Here is a 17,180-nt window from a genome sequence, read left to right as displayed (position 1 = left end):
GATTTGATATGACGAATGACCTCGGGGGCACAGTTGCGGAAAGGAAGCAGAGCTGTTCAAGCTCTAACTGCTGTTCCTGCCCTAGATACCTGTGATGTTTCACATACGCTTTTTAAACCTTTTATTTGAAATGTGGTCTCTTGTTAAAAACATTTCCTTTCGGTATAACCTCTAACGCCCTACATGCGTTTGCATAATACGGGATAGATCCCTGGATCCCTGGTACTAATGATTTAATGACTGCTCAATTTGGACGAAAGAACCAAATTCCACCTCCCCCCCGGCCCCCAGTTTTCTAATTGTAATTTTAAGATTTTGATCAGCATTTCTGGAATTGGGGGCAAAAATACAAAGACACACGAAACTGCAGTCATGATCTCTCCGTGGTGCTGAAGCAACGCTCCCGGCTCTGTGCGGTCATTCTCAGGGCACCTAGTCGTTTGTTTTGAGATTATCATATTCATTTCAGCTTTTAATTCTAATAGTAAATGTTTCCGTCTCTCAATGGTAACTTTCTTCTCATTTAACTAGGTACAAATCGAGCCAGCATCTTCAGTGTTTTAGTTTTCGTATAAGGATAGCAGACATTTGAAAAATTACCTTTTTTTCTATTAGTTTAGCGTAGCACTAGAATTCCTCCTTTTATTGCTGTCCTGCCACGGGCCCAGATTCTCCCTTGTTGGTGGAGAAACGGTAGTTGGACTAGAAAACTTGAGGTAGATTCTAGCAGCTAGCTCGGGTCTCAGAACTACATTTCCCACAAACGTGGACTACACTTCCCATGAGGGCTCGGGCGCCTGCGCAGAAGACGCACAGCGACAGCTTCCTGTCTCGGAAACGCGGCGCGGCCGGCTACCGGAAAGTAAGTGTGGGATTTTTGGGGTGGGTTACTTTCTGGGTTCCACAGGGGAAGGGACAAATGGACACACCGCTGAACGGTTGTCTGTTGTCTTCTTTTTGCCCTCTTTCACATACTTTAGTCTTTTCAGGAAAGCATTGGTGTCTGGAAATGAGACATCGCTTAAGACCATGTATTTTTCTTTTGTGACTGGTACTTTCTGGAGCTCCCGGCGGAAACTCGCCGCAGTCGGGGCGTCTTTAATTCCGTTGTGACGGGAGCTTCAGTGGTCCTTGTACTGTGGAATACAAAAGTGCTCTGCTGCCCCACTTAGAACTGGATGCTCATAAAACAGTAGAAGTTGAGAACCCAGGATTATGTGGGAGGCTGTGGCAGCAATTTTCAAATTATTTTGGGGATTGCCTTACATACAGAGCACGATTGCTTTCTAGTGATCATAGTGCGTGTCTGCTAATCCTTTGGACAGTACTCCCTCTTCTTCACTTTGGATTAATATAAAGTTTATCAAGAGGAATGCTATTTGTGTTAACCCACTGGTTCCTGAGATTAGAATTTTTTTTTTTTTTTTTTGAGACTGTCACCCAGGCAGAGTGCAGTGCCGTGATCACTGCTCACTGCAGCCTCGACCTCCTGAGCTCAAGCGATCCTTCCACCTCAGCCTCCGACTAGCTGGGACTACAGGCGCGCGCCATCTTGGCAGGCTAGTTTTTAATTTTTTGTAGAGACGGTCTCGCTCTGTTGCCCAGGTTGGTCTCGAGCGATCCTCCCTCTTGGCTTCTCAAAATGTTGGGATGACAGGCGTGAGCCACGGCGCCCGGCCCAATGTATGGAACATCTGGTGATGGCTGTTTTAGTTTGTAATTGGTGCTTAGGGACACACGAATTCCCTCTTTGTGGTCACTTGGCAGCCCTGGCCAAGGTGTTACCTTAAACATCTGCTTGGGAACTACTGCACTTCACCCTGAAGAAGGATAAGGTGTGCTGCAAAAAGCACTGTAGTGTACCAAGTCCTGTTTTTTCCACAAGTCTGCCTTATAACCAACTAGACTCACTCTCTGGCCTAGTTCTTTAATTAGCAGGGGAGATGAACTAGTTAACTTTGGAGACTTTGGTAATACTGGACTTTTGAGATCTAAATAAATAATTGGAGTGTTTTGCATGTTAAAATCACCATGTAATTTTTGACCTCATAAAAAGCCGAGGTGTAAATACAAATTACCTTTAATCCCACTACTCAGGAGTTAGGTTTTGATCTTTCCCTGTGTGTACTGAGATCATCCTGTGTTTATATTTCACTTAATTTGCACCTTCCCATATTACTTTCCCCAAGATTCCCAATGACTATTGAATATTCTAGTATCTTTAAAAACATTGACTATTCCACTGTTGGTGGACAGTTTGCAGTTCCTACTTATTTGCGGTGAGTATATCCTACATGCATCTGAGTTGTTACTTCTTTTCCTGACAAATGCCTAACAGAACTGGGTGAATATGTGAATTATGTGGCTTTAAATGTTATAGGGAAAGTGACTTTTGCAGATAGTAACGGTCAAGGTCATTCACCTTTATGTTAGAGCTTTTTCTCTGTGAACAAGCAAACTGTGCCATCATTCTTCTGGCCTCTGGTGTTAAAACTGACAACTTTTAGATTTTAGACGGTCCCCATGGGGTTAGAAATATCAAGAACAGATAAAGTACAATTTAAGGTGAGCAGAATTCATATTTTGATCTGCACCCACACAGGCTAAGCAGGTTCATACCGGTATTTAATTTTGCATCTGATTCCAAATGTTACTAGTTTGAAATTCTACTGGAGTAGGAATAGTCTTCCAAGTGACGCATAATTCCTACAAAAATCTCAGGCAAATTATAAAAAGCATGGTATTCCAGAAAAACAGCTGGCAGGCAAAATATTTTTGAAGTAATTCTGAAATAAAACAAGTTTGAATCCTGTATGTTATATGGTACTGTTTTGGAGCATTATTTAAATAAAACTACTTGGATTTGTTGTATACCTTTAGTAATGAGGGCTATGTTGTTAACCTCTCCCATCCTTGAGGACTGTGTAAAAGGCAGGTTTTTGTTCCTTCTTATGAGCTCTCATCATAGCCCAGGTTCAAGATCATCTTAGGCAAGTATTTCATTAAATAATGTTCAAGTTAATGAATTTCCAAAATACTTTAATTGATAAGCGTAATGCCCAGCAACTTAAAAAACACACATTAAAGCACAGCAACTCACAATGATAGGTAAAAAAGGTTACAGGACACAAAGGGCCCTTACTAATTTGACAAAATAGAAAGACCAGGTCTGTTGTTCTTTCTGATGATTTATCTTGCAACTGCTGGATTTGAGTGGCAATTTGGAAGTATTATCTGATACCAATGTGATATATAGCTAGGAAAGACCAATGATAGGTGAAGTCCTTACCGTAAGATGTTTCTAAGAGCTTTTCAAGACAATTGTTTCTATTTAAAAGGAACGATATAAAGAGCTGGGTTATCTCAAACAATCCTGTGAAAGAAGTTTAAAAAGATTTAAGAAGGAGAAAGAGGGAAGGGAAGCTTCCTGGGTATGACACCATTTGCAAGGTCACAACGAACACCCCAACGGAGTGCAGACCTTTTCTTCTCTGTTGGTACTAGATAATTGTTTGGGACATATATGTGCTGAGGTTTGGATTGGGGTTCTGCTCGACAAAGCATCTGCTCTCGGACACCCCAGCGTAATTCCTTCCTATGATCTTCACCAGGTAAACGTATTGAGTCCCAGTCCCGTTTGTACTCAAAATACCGGGCTACCCGGTCTGTCTTGCCCCGGTTTCGGCTTAACTGGTCCAGCTTTGGGAGAATAAAGGACTTGGGTCTGCTGGCAACAATCAGGTCTTGTTCGTAAGCTGGAGAGCCCATTCCTTCTCTTTGTAGAGAGCAAATGAGCTGATCTTGAGAAATTCCTTGGTATTCATGTGGTGGATTAAATTTTTGTGAAATATCAAATGAAGATTCCTTGTCTTCCTGGAACTGCACATTCATCAGCCTTTGTCTTAAGTCCCAGAGACCCTGATCATTTTCTGTACCAGATTCTGATTCACTGATAATTGACTCATCTGTTACTAATACTTCCCCATCTGGCTTTCTACGCAGCACCTTTCTCTTCATCACCGGCTTTCGGAGTCTTTGGGAGGCCTCAGAGACTGTTTCTGAAGTGACATTACTTTCTACATGTGGGTATTGTAGTTGCACAGGAAGAGTAGGTCGCTTTCCTGGGGCTATTGAAGCTTTACTGTAGGGATCATATTGGATAGATTGGGCTTCTCTCCTAACATCTCCTTCACCCTGCCCTGCACAGATGTGGGTAAAAGCTGTAGCAGCTGCCAACATTCGTTCTTCTGGATCCATATTAGCCCATATTTGTCTATCAGGTAGAAGTTCTTCCATTGCTTCCCCTACACTGTAGGACCTTCTGCAAGAGATAACATTGGTCAGTTTTCTGATAATAAATTCCCAGCTCATAAATTGCTCATTCTCTTCTATTTTATAGCAGTCAAGTGGAGAAAGAATGGCTAAGGCAATCATAAATTCAATACAGGGTAGTATCAGAACAGTTTAGAGGGGCCTTAACTCAGTTCTAGGTAATCTATTACCTGCTTTCATTTCCACTCTTACTCCTGCTTTCTACTGTCTTGCCATCTTCAGGTCCTAAAACAGGACAGTATAGTTCTGGCATAAGAAAAGCTTGAAACTACATGATATGGGGCATACTGCTTAATGTACACTGTGTAACAGGTACTTAGTGGGTATTTTATGTGCCTGCCATTGTCCTATGTGCTTTACATTTATTAATTCATGTAATTTTCAGCTGTGGGATTATCTGCTTTTCACAGATGAATAACATGAGGCACAGAGAAGTTAAATAACTTGCCCAAGGTTACTCAGCTAGTAAGTAGTGGAGCTGAAATTCTAACTCAAGCAGCTTGGCTTCAGACTGAGTCCCCGCTTTTAACCATAAAAGAGTGATTTGATCTAAAAAAAAAAAATCATAAAAGCAGTGTTGTGTTCTCACACACACATATAATGTGTATATATATATGCATACATATAATTTGTATGCTTTAGTAATTTTTTTTTTTTTTTTTGAGATGAAGACTTGCTGCCGCCTAAGCTGGAGTGCAGTGGCACGATCTTGGCTCACTGCAACCTCTACTCCTGGGTTCAAGCGATTTTCCTGCCTAAGACTCCGGCGTAACTGGGACTACTACAGGCGTGGGCCACCATGCCCAGCTAATTTTTGAATTTTTAGTAGAGACAGGGTTTTACCATGTTAGCCAGGCTGGTCTCAAACGCCTGACCTCAGGCACCCCACCCGCCTCGGCCTCCCAAAGTGCTGGGATTACATGTGTGAGCCACCACGCCCAGCTGTCTTAGTAATTTTAACGCATCTTCAGTTGCCAGCTAAATCTGTTTATTCTAGTGTTTGAAATAACTTAGTACCCACATCAATCAGCCACATACCCAATGCTAGTTTCCTGACTGGATCTGAGATAGGTATCTACTGTCCACTATTTCCTGCGTCCCCACTGTTTTTCTTTTTAAACCGAAAAACTAATACATGCACATGATAATTTTAAGCAAGGACATTCCCTCCCCCACCAATTTTTACTCTCAAAGGCAATTTCTTATGATTATCCAGAAATTTTCCATATTCACATGTACTTTTTTTATACCATAAAGGAGAACACTACACAACTCTTCTGAACCTTAAAGATAATCTTGGTTATCCAGCTATATATATCAGCACAGGCCGACCTTCTTCATTTTATGTTGCGTGGAATTCCAATGTATGAATATACCATACATTTATTCAGCCATTCCCTTGCTGTTGTAATTTAGGTTTATAGGTTTACTGATGCTAAAACGAGTATCTTGCAAGTTTTTATCTATTTGTGCAAGCATATGAATGAGTTAAATTTCTAGACATGGGAGATGTGGGCCAAAAGGTATGTGTATATTCAATTTTGAGAGCTGTTGCCAAAATGTTTACCTTCAAAGAAGCTGTACTGACCATATATTAACAAAGCTTGTTTCTCTATTTCCTCTCCAAAGTGGTATACTATCAACCTTTGTCTTTGCAGTCACTTCCTTGAAAAATAGTTCATATCCTTTTGCATTTATTTCAGCTGAGTAAAATTGAGCATTTAGAAATTTTTTTAACAAATATTTTTATAAGCTTTTTTCTTTTTGTTTGAAATGCTTGGTCTTTGTCCATCTCTCAAGTTGCTGGATTTTTTTCTTTTTCACTAAAACTGATTTACATATTCATGAAATACTTACATATTAAGGAAGATAGCACTTCACCATCACTTATTTTTTTCTTCTCAGTTTGTTTTTTGCCTTTTGACTTTATTTTTTGCTGGGAGAAATTTTTACTTTTAGGTTACATCTTTTGTTTTTCTACAGTTTCTGGGTTTCTAGACTGTTTTGCTTAGAAATGCCTTTCCTACTCCAGAATTTAAGAAAAACGTTATTCCATGTTTTCTTCTAGTACTTTCAGTTTCATTTTTTACAGTTTAAACTTTTAATCTGTTATAGATACAGAAACTCAGAGTAAAAAACTAAGCTACCTACACTTAGATAACATAGCCTTAGAACAGATGTGGAGATGGTCTTCTCTAACTAAAGTAACCATCAGTCACAGATTGTCTAGGACCATCCCAATTTTAAGGATGTAGTATAGTTGTCCTCAGATTATTGAAATATAACAGGAATTTCTACACTGACATCTACATTACATCAGACTGACTTTTTAAACTATTAGAGGTACGGAAATCTAATATGCATTTAATTCAGCTTTAAAAAGGGGTCAGTGTGCTTAATTACCTTTTTATCTCCCATCAAAAAGGCTTAAAGTGAGAAAATCTTGTCTCTAGCTTCTACTTCCAATGTGAAATACAACCATCAGTAAGCTTCTTCAGTTAGGCTAGCTTCTACTACACCACCTAATATTCATCTAACGAATATTAGATGATGGAACATACAAGTCATTTAATGGAAAGCCGTAGAAACCCAGAGCAGACATAAGTAGCCCATATAAAGAAATCTTATGACCAGAGAATTGAATACAATGAGAAATCAAATGGAAATGTTTTAGAGAAAAACTATTTGTAACATCAGTCCTCAATCAATTCAGTGAAGATAGAGAAATGAAATCTATAGACATTCTCCCTAAATTTTGACTGCTTTAATGAAACCTTAATAATGACAGCTGAATAATAGTTCTTTCCCTCTGTGAACTGGCCAGAAGGGATGGAAAAGAATATCTATGGATGATCAACCCACAATAAAGCTAATGCTTGTATCCCTGGAAAAGCAAAAGTATATTCTTTGGGCGTTAAATTAAATTTTATATACCATTGGAACATCATCAAAGGAACTGGCACTGAAACTGTTGTATTCCTTTGCTCTCTTTTCAGACAGGACGGACCTGTATGATTCCTTTATTCCTGGGGCTGTTGTATCATGGCTGATAATGACACAGACAGAAACCAGACTGAAAAACTCCTAAAAAGAGTACAAGAACTGGAGCAAGAGGTGCAAAGACTTAGAAAGGAACAGGCCAAAAATAAGGAGGACTCAAACATTAGAGAAAATTCATCAGGACCTGGAAAAACTAAGCGTGCATTTGATTTCAGTGCTCATGGCCGAAGACATGTAGCCCTAAGAATAGCCTATATGGGCTGGGGATACCAGGGCTTTGCTAGTCAGGAAAACACAAATAATACCATTGAAGAGAAACTGTTTGAGGCTCTAACTAAGACTCGACTAGTAGAAAGCAGACAGACATCCAATTATCACCGATGTGGGAGAACAGACAAAGGAGTTAGTGCCTTTGGACAGGTAAGGGCCAATACACTGTTTCTCAAAGCAAGCAATACTAGGATATTCTAGGTATACACACTGAGTACTGAGATTATTTGTGTCTCTAAAACCCAGTATCTTTGTCTAACTCCACAGGTGATTTCACTTGACCTTCGCTCTCAATTTCCAAGGGGCAGGGATTCTGAGGACTTTAATGTAAAAGAGGAAGCAAATGCTGCTGCTGAAGAGATCCGTTATACCCACATTCTCAATCGGGTACTCCCTCCAGACATCCGTATATTGGCCTGGGCCCCTGTAGAACCAAGCTTCAGTGCTAGGTTCAGCTGTCTTGAGCGGACTTACCGCTATTTTTTCCCTCGTGCTGATTTAGATGTTGTAGCCATGGATTATGCAGCTCAGAAGTATGTTGGCACCCATGATTTCAGGAACTTGTGTAAAATGGATGTAGCTAATGGTGTGATTAATTTTCAGAGGACTATTCTGTCTGCTCAAGTACAGCTAGTGGGCCAGAGCCCAGGTGAGGGGAGATGGCAAGAACCTTTCCAGTTATGTCAGTTTGAAGTGACTGGCCAGGCATTCCTTTATCATCAAGTCCGATGTATGATGGCTATCCTCTTTCTGATTGGCCAAGGAATGGAGAAGCCAGAGATTATTGATGAGCTGCTGAATATAGAGAAAAATCCCCAGAAGCCTCAATATAGGTGAGTTAAAAACAAAAAACAAATGGCGCATGGCTGTAGTCCCAGCTACTCAGGAGGCTGAGGCAAAGAATAACTTGAAGCCAGGAGGCGGAGGTTGCACTGAGCTGAGATTGGACCACTGCATTCCAGCCTGGGTGACAGAGGGAGACTATCTCAAAAACAAACAAACAAACAAAAATGAAAAAAATAGCATACCCTCCTCTCCCCCGTAACTATCTAAATAATGGTCACTGATTCTGCCTTCATGAAGCTTTAATCTGAATTGTAGAATGTTATGAACATGTAAGAGAGCAGTATATTCTAATTTCCTCTCATTGTTCTATCCCATGAGTAAAGAGACAGGTGTTTTGACCAGGCTCCTTAAGTAAAAGGACATTAATTTCTACATCTTTGTTGTTTCTCAATTTATGTTGAGGTATTATTGTTATGATGTGGTAAAATTAAAATGAACAAACTATTCATATTAAATCTTGTTTTATATTACTGAGTAGTCATCCTACTGTACTTCTGAATTTTTCCTAATTTCGTATTTCTGAAACGGTAGGAAAGAAAGAATAGTCAAGATTTTTATTTTGAGAACAGGCTGAGATAGATACCAATAATTTTACCCATACTATACAAAATTGCAATGCTATTAACAAATTTGGAAAAAATACCAGCTGTTTTTAATTTTATAGCAGTATGATGGAGCCATGTCTTGTTAGCACTGACATTTACCTAACATAGATCAGGTTGGTCTATGATTTGTTGCATTTTTCATTATTGTAATAAAGGTGTTCAAGGTTAGGGATTATGAAATATTTTCTCAGCTATTAGTCAATATTAACACCAACGGTGACCTCCTACCCAGCTCCCTTAATGCAACTAACCCTTAGATTTTAAAGAACTGTTAGATGGCTGCTATGTATTCTCAAACTCTTTATTTTCTCTTTCTCTCTAGTATGGCTGTAGAATTTCCTCTAGTCTTATATGACTGTAAGTTTGAAAATGTCAAGTGGATCTATGACCAGGAGGCTCAGGAGTTCAACATTACCCACCTACAACAACTGTGGGCTAATCATGCTGTCAAAACTCACATGTTGTATAGTATGCTACAAGGACTGGACTCTGTTGCAGTACCATGTGGAATAGGACCAAAGATGGAGAGAATGACAGAATGGGGAAATGTTAAGCCCTCTGTCATAAAGCAGACCAGTGCCTTTGTAGAAGGAGTGAAGATGCGCACATATAAGCCCCTCATGGACCGTCCTAAATGCCAAGGATTGGAATCCCGGATCCAGCATTTTGTACGTAGAGGACGAATTGAGCACCCACATTTATTCCATGAGGAAGAAACAAAAGCCAAAAGAGACTGTAATGACATAATAGAGGAAGAGAATACTAATTTGGAGACACCAACAGAGGGTCTGTGTTGACACAGAAATTAAAAGCATCATTTAACCATAGACAATTTGCCAGGATCTAGGAACCACCTAATGGTAGGTGGACAGAAAGGAAAAAAAAAAATGTACTTGCAAGTACTAGGAATTCAGATGATCAGCTCTTAAAAAAAAAAAAAAAGCAAAAAGACTAGAGCCCTATTAAGGAAGTTATTGCTTTAATAAGAAATTTCAAATACTCTTTTATCCCGGTCCAAAAGGATTAAGAGATTAAAGAAGCAAAAAGCAGTCGTAAAATGGAGATGTATTTACGTACACCTGGAAACCTGTGCCTTGTATTCAAATTAATTAAAGCGTAATCCTGCAAGTATCTAATTTGTTGTGTTTTTCTCCCCCAAAGCAGATACGTTATTCACTACTCATCTGAATTTTCATAAACTGCTTCACCTGAGTGTCTTATTTTCTAAGACAGAATTTAAGAATATTCATTTAATTAAAGATTGGATAAATTGGTTTAATGCCAGGCATCTACCTGGAAGTTAACTAATGAATAAAGCACAGTACCTTATCTTACAAAGCATATAAATCTAGTGCAAAGGTTGGTAAATGTTTCTGTGAAGGATTAAAGAGTAAATGTTTTAGGCTTTGTGAACCACAAATAGCGTCCATTGCATACGTATTTTTACAATCCTTTACAAATGTAAAAAGCACTCATAGTTCATGGACCATGGTGTGTGCCAAGCCTTGGGCTAATGACTATAGGCAAGTTCTTATAGAGGAGATATTAAAGCTAAATCTTACAGAACAAGTGGGAACCAGTTAAAGTGATGATAACCACTTTAAGGGTGTCAGAAGGCAGAAGATACAGTTTGTATAAAGGATTAGAGATGACAGGATATGCATTCAGGCAACTGTGAATTCTTTAATATGGCTTGAGAGTGACAAGAACGTAGTTTAAAAAGGTAAGCAAAGGTCACATTTGTAGAGCAAAGGCATTCCTTAAAAAGCTTAGATTTTGCAGGGCCACTGAAAGAATTTACATGCCCAACAGAATTGTGTGGCAAAAATATTGCTCTGAGTGTTCTGTGGATGGGAAGAGGGCAAGATTGGAGGCATTGTGACAAATTAGGGGGCTGTTGGAGTAATAGAGGCAATGGATGATGAAATGGCCTAGAAGAGACTTTTAGTGAGGCGAAGGGAGATAAGTAGATGAATTTCAGATTAAGAAAGTAGAAACAACAGAACTCAGTGAATATGCTGTTCAAAGCTAGGGAGGCTTTCTAGATAACTCCTAAGTTTCAGATGTGAGCAAAATGAGTGGCTGGTAGTACCACATACTGAGAGAGGAAAAATGAGATGGGCTTTGCTTGTTCTCAAAGCAAATAAGTGACCCTCAAAATATTACTTGTGAACACCAGTATTTATTCAAAAGAACTCAGAGTTGTCTTAAATACATTATGCTTTGCAGCCATAAAAATAATAAACATCAAAATTTGAACTCAGACCTCCTTCCTCAATAATAATTTTCATAATTGCAGCATGTGTTATCCACATTTGGAATTTTTACAAATGCTACTTCAGAGAACGAGTAATTTTACAAACTTACATTTGAAGGCTTGTTTATTCTACCTACGATGACTGTTTTGACTTATGTAGTCACTAAATTCTTACTCTGCTACATTGGATAGTACAATCTAGTCAACGTTGAAAGGGTTTTACTTAAGATCTAAGACCCTGATCCTCTAATTCACACTTTTACCATGTTTATGAGATCCAAAGTTTTACTTACCAACCAATAATTAGTTATTTCCTACCCATGTTCAAGACTCCAGGTATACAAATATGTTTTCTATCCTCCAGCTGCTAGTGCAAATAACACATGGGACAATTAAAAACAATACTAATATATAAATCATAAACTAATGCTGCATAATTGCTACAGAAGCCCAGCAGGGGGTGGACCACAGAAATAAGACTTCACTGAAAGAGTTCCAGATTTAGGAAGTAAAATAGCATACAAAAGGTGAGGTGAAGGCCGGGCGCGGTGGCTCAAGCCTGTAATCCCAGCACTTTGGGAGGCCGAGACGGGTGGATCACGAGGTCAGGAGATCGAGACCATCCTGGCTAACACGGTGAAACCCCGTCTCTACTAAAAAATACAAAAAACTAGCCGGGCGAGGTGGCGGGTGCCTGTTGTCCCAGCTACTTGGGAGGCTGAGGCAGGAGAATGGCGTGAACCCGGGAGGCAGAGCTTGCAGTGAACCAAGATCCGGCCACTGCACTCCAGCCTGGGTGACAGAGCAAGACTCCATCTCAAAAAAAAAAAAAAAAAAAAAAAAAAAAAGGTGAGGTGACCCTGTAGTACTGAAAAGTACATTATAATAGCTGTTATATCCTAGCAGAGAGGGAACCAGAAAATATCCCCATTTTAGAGATGGGGAAATAGTGGTACAAAATTACTTAAGATTTATTCAAAATTGCCCATCGTATCATCCAAGTCTTCTGGATTTGAATCATTATCACTGCTTTTTGGGTCCTAGTCAATCAACACTTCATTATGCCCTGAGTATTCTTAAAATATAATTACTTTGGCCTTTGATTTTGATTTAAAGATCCTCTTTTTCATGTAATCAATGATCATGGTGGAATAAAACATGTAAGTGCAAACCAAAGTTTTTTTTTTTTTCTGAATTTCTTACCTTATTTCAGTGTATCTTGATTGGCATTTACATTCAATTAAAAAAAAAAACCTAGAAAAGAAGAATAGAGCTTAAAAAAATTAACTCTGAAGCAGTGATAAATGGAACAAAATGCACTAACCAAAAGTCATTGTTAGGATACTGTGTAGAAGCAAAGGAATCAGAAGATCAGGGTCTTAGATCTTAAGTAAAATCCTTTCAAGTTTGGCTAGATTATACTATCCGATCTAGAAGAGTAAGAATTTGGTGACTACATTTTTGGTAGTTGCCATAGAAAAAGTCAAGACAGTCATCACAGGTGGAACAAATGGGAAGCCCCCAAATGCAACTTTGCAAAATTACTTGTTCTCTTAGGCAGCATTTGTACAAATTCCGAAGTCTCTGACCCATGGTAGGGACTAAATAAATGTTAGAATAAAGGAATTATTTCAATAGGTTGTGAAATTTAAATGACACTTTTTATATATCTATACATAAATAACCATTTGTGAGACTCTGTTTGGGCCAGGAAGACTTTTGGCAGTAAAGCCAAGAGCTAGTTTTTTTTTTGTTTTAATGGCATGTGTCCTACTATACAGTGATTAATGTGTTATTTCCTCTGCATTTCAACTGTGTCACACTCCTATTTTTTTCCTTGAACATATGAAGATGGTGTTTGCAAATAAATAAATAAAATACAAACTTTAATAAGGTCCATAGGTAACTGTCAGTTCCTTCTCTTTGTAATGTAAAAGATAGAACAATCCTTTCTCTTTACAGGGAAACTTTCACATAAAAGCTAGAGCAACTTGTATTTTGTAAACACAGACACCATTGACCAAAATACCTAATGATATCTTCTCTCCAAAAATCTCAGTGACTCAGCATCCTAGGTTTAGCTAGTTACAATCAAAAGGATTTCAAGGGTAGAAGGGGCGACGACTTTAAATTGAGATAAAGGGACTGGGTCAGTAGACTGTTACAGGGAGGCTATTGCAGTTATAACAAGTTTCTCTACCTCTGGGGAGGTAAGCAAGCAGCTTAAGGAATCATAGTATTAAAACAAAACATCCTACCACAAAGGCAAACAATACCATAATGAAGGCAAAAGAGACAACAAATTGGGAGAAATACTTGTAACAGGTTTAAATATCAGTAATTTGAATTCCTCTTAGAAAGCTATTAAAGGGGCCGGGCGCGGTAATCCCAGCACTTTGGGAGGCCGAGGCGGGCGGATCACAAGGTCAGCAGATCGAGACCATCCTGGCTAACACGGTGAAACCCCGTCTCTACTAAAAATAAAAATAAAAAAAAATTAGCCAGGCGCGGTGGTGGGGGCCTGTAGTCCCAGCTACTCAGGAGGCTGAGGCAGGAGAATGGCATGATCCCGGGAGGCGGAGCTTGCAGTGAGCCGAGATCACGCCACTGCACTCCAGCCTGGGCGACAGAGCGAGACTCCGTCTCAAAAAAAAAGAAAAAAAAGAAAGAAAGCTATTAAAGGGTACACATATCACTAAGATAAGGGAGAAAAGACAGATGCATTACCAAAGAAATAGTAAGTAATAAACAGGCTGGGCGCAGTGGTTCATGCCTGTAATTCTAGCACTTTGGAGGCTGAGGTGGGAGGATCGCTTGGGGCTGGGAAGTAGTTAAAGACCAACCTGTGCAACACAGCAAGACCCCCATCTCTCAAAGAAAAAGAAAAAAAGATTAGCTAGGCGTGGTGGCGTAAGCCTGTAGTCTCAGTACTATGGGGGTTTAAGCAGGAGGACCGCTTGAACCCTGGAGTTTGAGGCTGCAATGAGATATGATCTGGCCACTGCACTCCAGCCTGGGCACAAAGTCAAAGTCTGTTTGTAAACAACAACAAAAATTAATAAACAGAAAACATGTTCAATCTCAATAATGTGTATAAAAGCATTAAGACACCATTTCAGATTGGTAAGATTTTTCAATTGCTGGCGAGTGTGTGAAGAAATAAAAACAAAAATCCTTATTCTGCCCAGTGTGTTGGGGATAATCCGTTTTTCCAGAAGGCAGTTTGGCATTATTATTGTTTGAGTCGAGTCTCTGTCGCCCAGACAGTGATCTCAGCTCACTGCAACCTCCGTCTCGCAGGTTCAAGCGATTCTCCTGCCTCAGCCTCCCAAGTAGCTGAGAGCACAAGCACCCGCCACCACGCCCGTCCAATTTTTTTTTCTATTTTTAGTACAGACGTGGTTTCACCATGTTTGCCAGCTGGTTTCAAACTCCCAATCTCAAGTGATCCGCCCGCCTCGGCCTCCCAAAGTGCTGGGATAACAGGCGTGAGCCACCGTGTCCGGCCTGATTTCTGACTTATAATGCCAAACTGCCCTCTAGAAAAAACGGATTATTCCCAACACACAGGGCATAAAAGTGCTTGCTTTTTCTCCACTTTCTCACCAGCATTGGGTACTGAAAAATCTTACCAATCTAAAAAGATATCTTAATGTTTTCCTTTGCATGCTTAGTGAGATTGTAGACTGTTTAGAATAGAAAAGATTTACTTCCATTTCGGGGTGGGCAAACACCTTGGACGGTTCCATGCGGCAATTCACAAAAGCTGCAGCTAGAAGGCGACAAGACACGCTCCGCCTTTCAATGGCAAAGCTCGTAGTCGCCCCGCCTGGCCGCGGGCGTGGCTAGGACCCGGGTCGCCAGCGGCCTTCGGGACTCCGCTCCAGTCCCGGGGCCGTGGCCGGCCTCCGCCTGGTCCCAGGGGCGCAGCCCAGAAGCTAAGAGAGACCATCAGGACAAAGACGGCGGCGGCGGCCAGCGCACACCGCTACCTCCAGGGGCCGCGGCCCGCCGCGCACAGCGCCTGTAGCTCACGCTGCCCAGGCCGCCTTTCTCAGGAACGCAGAGGTTCGGGACTGCTCGCCAGGCAGGACCTGGAAACCAGGGAGGGAAGCTGCCACTCTGCACCATCCCGAAGGTGGGAAAAGGAGCGCGAGCTCCCGCGGCAGTGGGCCGGCAGTCACCAAGTCCCCGCGTCCCGCCGCTTCCGGCCTTCGCCTGGCTTACCCGCGTCGCCGAAGTCCACTCTCCACACCGCGTCCTGCCAGCCGCCTGCAGAGCACCGCAGATTCTGTTAGCGTTCGTGTAGCTGGCGCAGGCGCACTTCCCCCCACGCACCGAGCCTGCCGTTAACCGCCGGCCGCTGAGGTTTAAATCCCGACAGCGAACCGGCACCCTTAGCCACGCCCACCGTCCCTCTTATTGGTCCTGAGGGTAAACGTCCTCCAAGTCTGCATCCTGATTGGCGCACATTTTCTCTTGGCCTCCTCCGCAAGCGGGAGCACGCCCGGGATTTCGCATGCTGCCCTAAAAATGGATATCCGAGCCCGCCTAGTTGAGGCGTGCAGGCAGCAGTTGTTGCTGCGACGCCTCCGGTGTAGTAAGTCTGGAAGGGAGGTTGGGCCCTCGAAGAGAAGGAGAAAACTCTCAAACCTTGGCTAACGGCGAGGTAGCTGGGATTTTGGAGAGGCCGCCTAACGTTCTGCCACCTCAGCCTCCGCCCTTCTCAACTGCTGGCTGCTGCAGGGCCAGTGGTGCCGGGAGGGGAAGGCGCTCAGGGCACGGTTCCAACCGTCTGCCTGGGCGCTCTAGACGTGCCCCTGGGGCCTGACAGAGCGGCTGTATGAAGCCCCGGCGCACTGAGCTCCTCCTGAGTAGCTGGGACTACAGGTGTGTGCCACCACAGCTAGCTAATTTTTGTATTTTTAGTAGAGACGGGGTTTCACCATATTGGCCAGGCTAGTCTTGAACTCCTGACCTCAAGCGATCCGCCGGCTTCCACCTGCCAAAGTGCTGGGATTTCCGGCGTGAGCCACCGTGCGTTGCCCCAATTAGTTTCTTGTTATCCTTTATATTAAATGTTGATCTTTGAAAACCTTTAATACATAGCAACTTGAAGGATCTACTCCTGCATATTTCATATTTCAAGTGGTATCTTGTGTTCTACCCAACCCTGGTTTTTTTGTGGATTATTTAGTCCTCCAATTTTTCTTAGATCTGATTTAATAATGCTTGTGGTTCCCAGAAATCTCCTGAACCCAGGTCAAACCTTAAACAAGAAACTTTAACCAAGACCACTTAAAATACAGTATATAGAAGAAAATCTTACTCTGCAAACCAAATCTCATCTTAAAAATTTGTTATGGAAAATTTCAAACAAATTTTGAAAAGCCATACATAATGAAGCCCGGTGAACTGAATACCAGATTCAGCAATGATTAACTTATGACCCGTCTTGTTGCTTCTATATCACTAACCATAGCTTGTCTTGTATTGTTTTGAAGCAAATACGAAGTATCTGAAATCTAAATATTTCAGTATAATCTCTGGAAAATTAAAGAACCTCTTAAAAGCATCACCATAATATTATTATCACACCTGAAGTACTTAATATGTTTTCTTGCTATCATCAAATATCCAGAGTTCAATTTTCTGCTTGTCTTTTTTTTTTTTTTTAGTTTGCTTACCTGGGTCAGGATCCAGTCAAATCCACGTGATATGTCAAATCAATATGTTCTTAAGCTTCTTTTATTCTTTAAATTCCTCCTTCATTTTTTTTTTCCTTGCAATTTATTTGTCGAAGGAACCAGGTGACTGGTCCTGTACAATCTCCCATAATCTGTATTTTGCTGATTACATCTAAGCGGCGT

The 17,180-nt window shown here is 41.1% G+C and overlaps 2 protein-coding genes across 5 annotated transcripts; one reads left to right on the top strand and one right to left on the bottom strand.

The window, feature by feature from the left end:
- Position 1: 1 nt before the first annotated feature.
- On the top strand, positions 2–10,002 carry PUS3 (pseudouridine synthase 3). 2 transcript variants are annotated; one of them, XM_038005008.2, is made up of 5 exons: positions 2–862; positions 7,329–7,752; positions 7,870–7,989; positions 8,206–8,435; positions 9,376–10,002. In XM_038005008.2, the coding sequence occupies exons 2-5, from the start codon at positions 7,375–7,377 to the stop codon at positions 9,848–9,850; spliced, it is 1,203 nt and encodes a 400-aa protein (XP_037860936.2). In that variant the 5' UTR covers positions 2–862; positions 7,329–7,374; the 3' UTR covers positions 9,851–10,002. The 2 variants fall into 2 exon arrangements, with proteins under 2 accessions (XP_037860936.2, XP_008019608.2); XM_008021417.3 differs by having other exon boundaries at positions 3–862; positions 7,870–8,435.
- HYLS1 (HYLS1 centriolar and ciliogenesis associated) lies at positions 3,023–15,684 on the bottom strand. Of its 3 annotated transcripts, XM_038005009.2 has the most exons (3): positions 15,538–15,684; positions 12,514–12,564; positions 3,023–4,321 (listed from the first exon to the last, which is right to left on the bottom strand). In XM_038005009.2, exon 3 carries the CDS (start codon positions 4,294–4,296, stop codon positions 3,397–3,399), a length of 900 nt encoding a protein of 299 aa, XP_037860937.1. In that variant the 5' UTR covers positions 4,297–4,321; positions 12,514–12,564; positions 15,538–15,684; the 3' UTR covers positions 3,023–3,396. The 3 variants fall into 3 exon arrangements, with proteins under 3 accessions (XP_037860937.1, XP_008019604.1, XP_008019603.1); XM_008021413.3 differs by lacking the exon at positions 12,514–12,564; XM_008021412.3 differs by lacking the exons at positions 12,514–12,564; positions 15,538–15,684 and adding an exon at positions 4,503–5,195.
- Between the last annotated feature and the right edge of the window lie 1,496 nt (positions 15,685–17,180).

The sequence above is a fragment of the Chlorocebus sabaeus genome, chromosome 1, assembly GCF_047675955.1.
Source record: "Chlorocebus sabaeus isolate Y175 chromosome 1, mChlSab1.0.hap1, whole genome shotgun sequence".
NCBI lineage: Eukaryota > Metazoa > Chordata > Mammalia > Primates > Cercopithecidae > Chlorocebus > Chlorocebus sabaeus.
This window is presented reverse-complemented; position numbering and strand designations above follow the sequence as displayed.